Here is a 10004-nt window from a genome sequence, read left to right on the forward strand (position 1 = left end):
AGAGAGCTAGAGAGAGAGAGAGAGAGAGAGAGAGAGAGAGTGAGAGAGTGAGAGAGAGAGAGAGAGAGGGAGAGAGAGAGAGAGGGAGCGAGAAAGAGAGAGAGAGAGGAAGTAATGAAAGGGTAGAGAGACAAGAATGTGAGTTTCACTCCTGATGGAGGCTCCTTAGCCTATCCCTATCCCCTCCCCCTCCCCCCCCCCCCCCTCCCCCCTCCCCCTCCTTCTCTGACACTCCCTCAAGGCCACCTTATTGTTCCCTGTATATCAATGTCATTTGTCATTTACATAGAGAGTTGAAAAGGGAGTTGGCAGAGCAGGGAAGGTGAGAGTCGACCAACGGACACAGTGAGAGAAGGACCTCCAGGCTAATACTAACGCTAATCCTCATGCTACTTTGAAGGCTTTGTGAGCACACTTGCAGCAGCTTGACTTCTTCTCCTTTAGCCTATATAGAGTAGAACCCAAGGACCAGGGAGCACTGTATAGTGATCCCCACAGCTCACACCTCCTCCGTGGTACCCCACCCCCCCCCACACACACCCCCCACCCCCGAAGGCTGGACCAAATACACTGTAATACACTACAACGAAAAAGAGTTGGAGGATAATCTGGCAAAGTCATCACTAAACAGGTAAGGGCAAACTTTATCAGGAATTGTATAACTGTTGTTGAGTACAGTGCAAACAATGTTATGGGTTATATTTTAACACCAATACTGGGAAGTGGTAACATGAAATAAATACATGTGAGCTTGTCACAACTGGTAAATACAGGATAAAACATGATAAAACAGGATATACACACTGTAAGAGTTGTATAAAGGTTGTGGGTTCGTTTCCCACGGGGGGCCAGTATGAAACATTTATGCACTCACTAACTGTAAGTCGCTCTGGATAAGAGCGTCTGCTAAATGGCTAAAATGTAAATGTATGATATGTATTTTTTTCACGTGGGTCAATTAACTTCATATTAGACAGTGCAAGTATTAAGGAGAACTGTATGCTGTTGCACACCTCACGTTTCTGAGGATCAAGTTACGTTTACTTTACAATTGGAGAACAGGTAGAGCAGCAATGGAAGAAAGGCAGTTTAACTGTCTATAGGCTACAACAGATGACCTCACAATAAACAAAGCTGAAGAACACATTTATAGGCTACAACTAAATAAGTTCAGGAGTAAACATGTGCTTAACAAGACACATAATAAGTTGCAAGGACTCACTATGTGTGCAATAATAGTGTTTAACATGATTTTTGAATGATTACCTCATCTCTGTACCCCACACATACAATTATCTGTAAGGTCCCTCAGTCGAGTAGTGATTTTCAAGCACAGATTCAACCACAAAGACCAGGGAGGTTTTCCAATGCCTCGCAAAGAAGCACACCTATTGGTAGATGGGTAATAAATAAAAAAAGCAGACTGAATATCCCTTTGAGCATGGTGAAGCTATTAATTACGCTTTGCATGGTGTATCAATACACCCAGCTGAGTCCTAACTCAGTTGCCGGAGAGGAAGGAAACCGCCCAGGGATTTCACCATGAGGCCAATTTTAAAACAGTTACAGAGTTTAATGGCTGTGATAGGAGAAAACTGAGGATAGATCAACAACATTGTAGTTGCTCCACAATACTAACCTAAATGACAGAGTGAAAAGAAGGAAGTCTGTACAGAATAAAAATATTCCACAACATGCATCCTGTTTGCAATAAGGCACTAAAGTAATACAGCCAAAAAAACTGGCTAAGAAATGTTACTTTTTGTCCTGAATACAAAGCATTATGTTTGTGGCAAATCCAACACAACACATCACTGAGTACCACTCTTCATAATGTCAAGCATGGTGGTGGCTGCATTATGTTATGGATATGCTCGTCATCGGCAAGGATAAAAAGAAACGGAATAGAGCTAAGCACAGGTAAAATCCTAGAGGAAAACCTGGTTCAGTCTGCTTTCCAACAGATACAGGGAGACAAATTCACATTTCAGCAGGACAATAACCTAAAACAAATATACAATGGAGTTGGTTACCAAGGCGACACTGAATGATCCCAATTTGTAACACAACAAAATCTGGAAAAAGTCAAGGGGTGTGAATACTTTCTGAAGGCACTGTATAATGGGATATTCATGAAAGTTATTATACAATGTTACCAAAGACTTCAAACAAGCTAAGATTCCGCTTTGTACATCTGAAACACAACACAAATCTCAAAATATCTCAGCTCAAGCAGCATGTATAGATTTGCAGGCAGTCACAAAACCAGGTCAGTCGGCTAAGCTGGCGATAGGGAGAAAACGTGCCGCTGATAGCCAAAGCGGGTCATATAGATAGTAGGCAGCACTAGTGTGCAAGGCAAAACAAAGGCTCTCCTGCCTCATGCTCCTGTGGTAGATAATAAGGTCAGATTTGCCTGAGAGAGATTAGGTTAATGACTAACTGTCATTTGTCCCACACACTAAAATGTGCCCCTAAGCACCTGATCTGTAGTCAGTGTTGTGGTTTGTTGACTGTTACATAAACCAGATTGTTCCAGTTAAGAGTTAGGGATGGTAAACTGATCCTAGATCTGTGTTTCAGGGGTAACTTCTACCTGAAGTGCAAACAGTGGATTGGGGATCATGGTAGGACGCAGTTAAAAGTGGTTTAAACAAGTTTAATTGACAAGAAAGCAGTTGATATCAGCTCCATTAAAGTGAAGGTTATAATTAAATCCATAGGCCACAAACAAGCTGGAGATATTCTCACTAGGTCCACTTAGTGATTGTTGTCCATATTTTCCAATGTAAGAGCAGTTGCTACATTGTAGTTTGCGGAGGAGGATGGGGGGTCCACCAATCCTTATTTTTGAGGGACTTCAATTGTTACTGTCTCTGACATGGTGGTGAGAAAGAGAGCGAGAGAGGGAGCGAGAGGAGGCCTGGGCAGAGGCTGGCCCTGCAGGAATGCCAAGGGTAGATGGAGTGATGAGAGGAGAGGGGGAACAAGCAGGCACATTGTGTCAGCCGGCTGGCAGAGCTGGGGCCGGACAGAGAGAGATAGGGGTAGGGCTGCTCCCGCATGGCACGGCGAGGGGAACACCTGCAACTCAACCACCCCCCACGTCCCACCCTCCCCCTCATCACAGCTCTCACCTGTCCTGTACCTACTAGCTACCTACCTATCCTGCATTAAAGGAACACAGGTGTCAATCACACTCGAACCAATACCAGACAGTTTGTCATTTGTCAGGCATACGTAGTTACAGCTATTCTGACTGCTTCTAGTCATCAGTAATCCAGTCATGTTTTTTTAACGTTCAAATGCCCCCCTGCGATAGACCCCCCCCACCCCCCAGGACTCAATGTGTGATCTCTGATGGTGTAAAGTCTAGTGTCTTGGATATTACAAAAGCTGTACCGCAAGGATCAGTACTGGGACCTGTTCTCTTTACTATTTATATAAATAATATTGGTCTATCTGTTCAAACTTGTAATATGAATCTGTATGCAGATGACACTGTTATGTATGCCACTGCCTCATGTCAGGGGGTCAGTGTGATGCGGTAGGACGAAGTCAGGCGCAGGACACAGAGCTAATCGAAAACGTACTTTACTCGTAGGTAACGTAAATAACATAACCTCCACGCAGGGAGGAACAAACCCACTCACCAGACGACAACCAAACATGAAAAAACACGCACAAAACACAGTGAGAGCCAGAGGGTTAAATAGGGAAGAAATCAATACATGATGGGAACCAGGTGTGAACAATAAAGACAAAACAAGTAGAACACAGAAACATAGATTGGTAGCAGCTAGTACTCCGGCGACGACGAATGCCGAAGCCTGCCCGAGCAAGGAGGAGGAGCAGCCTCGGCTGAATCCGTGACACCCCAACTGTTGATCAGGCTATGTTAGAGCTGCAATCAGACTTGTTTACCTTACAGACAGCCCTGGTTGGTTTAAAACATGTACTTAATGTGGGCAAGACTAAATGCATGTTGTTCTCTAGTTCTCGCAAGAATGTTTCAGATGGACTACATATTTATTCATTGGATGGTTCTCCCATTGATCGGGTTCCCACCTACAAATATCTGGGCATCTGGATTGACAAAGACTTAATGTTTAAAAAACATATGGATGAGCTAGTTAAAAAGTGTTTTTAGAAATAGATCTTACCTCTCCTTAAATAGCAGGAAGCAGATTGTACAGTCAACTTTCCTGCCAGTTCTTGATTATGGTGACACCATTTACCAGAATGCAGCAGCCACTACTCTTAAACCTCTGGATGCCGTCTACCATAGCGCCATTCGGTTTATCACTGGTGACAGTTTTAATACTCACCACTGCATCCTGTATCAAAAGGTTGGCTGGTCTTCATTAAAGTCCCGTAGATCAATTGATTACTCCCTTGTTCTTTACAAAGGCCTACTCCACAAGTTCCAACTTACCTAACTTCGCTGCTAATGTATTAAAGAGTGAGCTACCAAACCCGCTCGCAGGATTGATTAACTCTTGAGGTCCCTCTGGTCTCTACCAATTTAGGTAAATCCTCCTTTAGTTTTAGTGCCCCCCATTGTTGGAATAACCTACAAAATTGATTCCCTGGTGCCTCTAGGACAGTTTAGGACTCTGGTGTTGAATGAAATAATTGAGGATTGCAGTTGTTTCGATTGATTGTAGGGCTTTATTTGTTGAAATTGTGGTGTTGAGGTTGTGGTTATTTTTATTCTTCTTGTTTTAATTGTAATGTAAATTGTTCTTCCTGTTGTGAGACAATTGTTGTACTCAGGGTACCATTGGGAATCAGACCCTGGTCTCAATTGGGCTACCCTGAAAAAAAAAAATCAGATATAGGTTTCCAGGTCGCTCCTTGTAAAATAGGTATCTTAATTCAAGGGTCTTTCCTGGTTAAACAAAAGTGAAATAAAATATATAAATATATTATGTAGAACAAAAATGCCTTTGACATTTAGAATGACGAATCGTGTCAGTTCTATTAATGACATTTTTATCTGCAACGTGTCACAACGTTTCCCTGATGAACGTGGCCCAGACTTCAGTGGGTTTAGTTGGTAGTGAACTAACACATTAAAGTGAATGGAAGTCAATCAGCCCCATACTGTATAAAGTAGAGAGTAAGCAAGAAATTAATTAGAGCTGGCATGGTCTGATATGAAAAGTAAAAAATATACAAAAAAATATATACATTTAATTTATAGACAATTAAATTCCACCAAATGCTGAATTATTTGTGACTACTGTGTAATCTCTTTAGAATAGGTCAGAATGTAATCGTATTCTGAAGGGAATAACATAATGGTATTGCAACTCTGCCTGCATGGAGACATTTAACCTACTGTATTTTATAATATGCAAAAAGACACAAAAATCCTGTTAACAGTTTGGGATTATGTCCACACTGCATGATTTTTAAAATAGATTTCACACATCATCTGAACACGTTATTGAAAGATAATCTGTATTTCCATTCATTCTCAGATAATCCACACCAAGGACAAAGAAGAGAAAGGGGGACAAAGACCAAAGGAAGGGAGAAAAGGATACAGAACATCCCTTCAAAATGGCGCAGATCCCTCAAGTGTGGCACACCCAGGAAGAGAAAGTGGATCTGGATATAATGGTGGCTGTTGGCAACCAACCCGAGTGCTCTATCTGCTACAACACCTACGACAACGTTTTCAAGACGCCCAAGCTGCTGGACTGCACCCACACCTTCTGCCTCGAGTGTCTGTCACGCCTCATGGCTATTTCACTGGGAGAGCAGGAAGGAGGAGGCAGCAGCAAGATCCTGTGTCCCTTCTGCCGCCACCCTACCCTCCTAACCAAGGAGGGTCCCCCGGCCCTGGCCACCAGCAGCGAGGTACTGTGTAAGCTGCCCAGCCACCAGCAGCACGAGGAGCCTGTGTGGCTGGACGGCGAGAAGCTGTGCTACAAGCGGGACCTGGAGGCCAGCCCCGGGGCCTCTAGCTCCACCTCGGCCTTCTGCATCTGCATCGACATAGGGGCCAGCAAAGCAGGCGAGGTCCCAGCTCAGACACGCCCCCACAACATGGGCGTTATGAGGCGTCTGACCAGCTGGAAGCGGCTGCTGCTCTTCATCGTGCTGATGGTGCTGCTAGTGGTCATCGTGCTGTGGCCCCTGCAGTGCATCGTCACCACGGGCAACATGCACTGCATGCCGCGCTCTGTGGGCTCAATACAAGGTTCCATCACCACCACAGCTACCCCATTGACCAGTTCCACAAAGTGAGCCTTTAAATAAATACTTGTATGTAGTATGCCAGGTTCCCTCTCCGCCACCAACTGGGGATCTGTGTGCCTGGTTCACAAGCACACAGATCCCCAGAATGAGCTCTAGTAAGAGGTTGATATATGTATCCCCTCTCTGCCACCTTCTCCTTCAGCTCCACTGAAGGGCATCCAGCCACAGCCCCCCAGTCCACACAGAAATGCATTCCCTCAGTCATGAGAGGGCTAAAATACCACAGATAAGAAGGGGGAAAGATGGCCATGTAGTTAAGGCCCACAACTGAATCAAGGAAGAATGAATATAGAACCCACCTGTGAGAAACTCTGCATACTCCATCCAATTTTTTAACAATTGATAATGGCGTGCTCAGCGTCATTATTCTGACAAGGAAGTTACAAATTCATACGTGAATTCCACTTGCACTTTGATTAACAGATGTTTATTTAAAAAAAATCTTTATAAAGATGTTATTTTGCTGTAGAAATCAAATATGTGAATGAAATATGTTGAAATATTCAGACAGACAATCTGGGTGAAATCTATTCATATCTGCAGTATCAGATCTGATGGCCACAGTGCAACCTCTACTCAAAATGTTCAGTTTTTAAGAACAATGTGCAAGTTTAGCTGTCTTATGACTGATTAGAAAAAATTGTATGCCAAAACATAAAGCTGAAATTGTAAGTGTATATACATGTATAGTTGATTGTACTACTTTGATATATATTTTGTTTACAAAATGACAATAAATGAAAAACAACACAGGCATGGTCCAGGTTTTTCTTGATGAAAAATATTCTGTAGCTTTGTTTATGAAAAGCTTTGACCAAAATCACGTAGACATGGATGGGTGGCCGTGGTAGGAACTAATGATTACTGGCCGTTTCCCACTTCCTGTTAGGATCTTATCTGGGCACATTTTCCAAATACACAACGATTATTACTAACAACAAGGTGTTGCAAACTGCTTCAATTAAATTGAATTACAGTAAGGAGTGGTGTTAACAGTAAGGAGTGACATTTCCTGTATTTGTGTGAAATTACTGGGTAGGTGTGTATAAGAGACAAAGGTGAAGTCTGGGGGAGTCTTTGTGATGCAAGGTCACAGGTGTTGGGTCGTTCCACGAAATGAGTGACTTTTACATCCCTTTGATATTTTAAGTAGAAATTGTGCACCAATATTGAATATTTTAATATTAAGAAAGACTTGCTAAAGTGGCAAAATTCAGCATTTTAGCATGTCCCTTTGTGCACCCTCTGTAACCCCAAAATTGTCCCTAGTTTTCACCATCATTGTAAAGCCTTAGTTATTTTGTTGCTTTGACAAAGTCATTTCTGGAGATTATTATTTACAGTATTTCATGTGATTAGTGAAACATTTTAAGGTTAAACAAAACCTGTCCATAATTTTAAGGTCAACCCTCTTACGTGAACTGAACTCTCGTTTTAATATGGTGAAACTATTCCTTTTGAAATATTTTTTCGAAAGAAACATTGAATAGCTAATACTAAAATCCTAGTGTTAAAGCAGGTGAGTTGGTTCTACGTTTTTTGCAATTTTCTGGTGTTTTGTGGTGGAAAACTGAGCGGGTTGAGCATAACGCACCAACCCTGTTACCCATAGATAGACAGGCTAGAAATGTTTTAACAATAAATAAAAATGTGTGAAGATTGCATTAAATTGCCCCTCCCTGTTGCACACAACAAGCTTCCTCCCATTCCTCCTTTCAGAAGGGGATTTATGGCTGATTTAATATGAAATCGTCAACCCTGTTATGGTCAACACTGTTACTTTATTTGGCACTTAATATCATCATTTTGTACTGACTTTTTTATGGCAGAATGTTTTGTTATCACCGATGACCTGACATGGACCAAGAACACCAACACTCTTGTCAAGAGTGCACAACAGCGCCTCTACTTCCTAAGGCGACTGAAGAAATGTGGCATGCCACCACGGGTCCTCTCCAAATACTACCGCCTCACCATTGAGAGCGTCCTGACCAGTTGTATCACGGCCTTGTACGGGAATTTCTCCGTCCACGACCGCAAGGCTCTCCAGTGGGTGGTGAAGACGGCCCAGTACATCACTGGGGCCGTGTTCCCACCCATCCAGGACATCACTGGGGCCGTGTTCCCACCCATCCAGGACATCACTGGGGCCGTGTTCCCACCCATCCAGGACATCTACTTGAAACAGGGGAAGTCCCGCAGCATCATCAAGGACCCCACACACCCCAGCCATGAGCTGTTCTCCCTTACTGTCGGTCAGACGGTTTCGGACCATGAGTCTGATACCAACAGGCTCAGAGACAGTTTCTATCTACAAGCCATCAGACTACTGAATGCTTGAACTGGACTGACCACCTGCACTGACTCCCCGCACCTTAACATACATGCACTCAGACACACCCACACCAATAAATTAATGCTACATAGACATCACAACTGCTGCTGCCAGACTCTTATGTACTATTGCTAATACTGCACAATTTACACACTTGCCCCCCAATCCCCCCCTTCCCTGATACATGTGAAAATATTGTACTATATATTGTGCCTTCCTGTATTATACATATGCTAAAATGTTTACTCTATTCCAGTGGTTTCCAAACAGTGGTACTAGGACCCCTGGGGGTTCTTGGCCTATCCACTGGGGTACTTGAGAAGATTTATGAGACCATAGGCCGACTGGTAAAATGCACGAGGGTGTACTTCAGGGGTACTCTGGGCAGAGCAAAATTCAGTTGGCGGTACAGTAAGTGAAAAAGTTTGGGAACCACTGGTCTACTCTACTGAGCCATTTTCTTTATGTTCGTATTCTTATCTTGTATTATTTGTTATTGTTGTTGCAAGTAAGCATTTCATTGGATTGTGTATACCATGTGTATCCTGTACATACGACTAATAAAACTTGAACAATTATGTAAAATATGTTTTTTTGCGTTTTGCTTTTACCTAATAAATAACCAATGTCTTGCAGAAGAAAATCAGTCCACATTTCCCTGCTTAAAAGGAAAGGTTGGGCTATCTGTCCATGGACATCAGCGACAGAAAGTCACATTAAATCAGCATACAAGAAGGCACTTGACATAACAAACTAGTATTACACAGAGGCAGGAATGAGTAGAGAGCTTATGAAATATTGGATATTTCCTTCATAGATTTTTATTAAACTATTAAATATTTAATCATTTTGTTGTCATTTCTGACATTCTCATTGCATCAGCGCTATAAGCCTGGACAGAAGGCGTTTGGGCTGAGCCAGTGCAAGAGGGGAAAACAGTCTTCATCTGAATACACGAACAGTCAGTACACCACTACTCAAATCAGGCATATTGCAACCAACTATGTCGACATCATATTCAAGTAAATTAAGGAGCAGAAATAAAATAACTATAATTTCTGTATACTTTCAAGAACACCTGCTTAGCTGACAATTCATTATCATTATGCTATTATCAATGGTGTAATAAACACCAAATAGAAACAAAAAGAATAATAACAATAATTATACAAATAATCTTATACATACAAAATGCATCAATAGGAAATTTGAAACACCTCAGTAAATTAAAATAAAACTTACAACACTGATGTCATACTTCTAGCAGACTGTCAACATACTGTACTCGTTTAAAAGAGCCAATGGACATCCTGACAGTCACAGATCACAAGCCTGCAGCTAAAGGATTTAGCAGTTTTCAATAGAATTTCAAGTATTGAAGTGTTAGGAGCGAATACTA

General features: G+C 42.3%; 1 protein-coding gene across 1 annotated transcript; it reads left to right on the forward strand.

The window, feature by feature from the left end:
* The first annotated feature begins 535 nt into the window (after window positions 1-535).
* On the forward strand, window positions 536-6995 carry LOC121537465 (RING finger protein 223-like). The gene is made up of 2 exons (XM_041845090.1): window positions 536-631; window positions 5487-6995. The coding sequence occupies exon 2, from the start codon at window positions 5569-5571 to the stop codon at window positions 6256-6258; it is 690 nt and encodes a 229-aa protein (XP_041701024.1). The 5' UTR covers window positions 536-631; window positions 5487-5568; the 3' UTR covers window positions 6259-6995.
* Window positions 6996-10004: the final 3009 nt, after the last annotated feature.

This window comes from Coregonus clupeaformis, chromosome 24 (genome assembly GCF_020615455.1).
Source record: "Coregonus clupeaformis isolate EN_2021a chromosome 24, ASM2061545v1, whole genome shotgun sequence".
NCBI lineage: Eukaryota > Metazoa > Chordata > Actinopteri > Salmoniformes > Salmonidae > Coregonus > Coregonus clupeaformis.

Excerpts from the sequence above, each read along its gene's own strand:
- LOC121537465 (XM_041845090.1), top strand. The coding sequence starts at position 5,569 with ATGGCGCAGATCCCTCAAGTGTGGCACACCCAGGAAGAGAAAGTGGAT.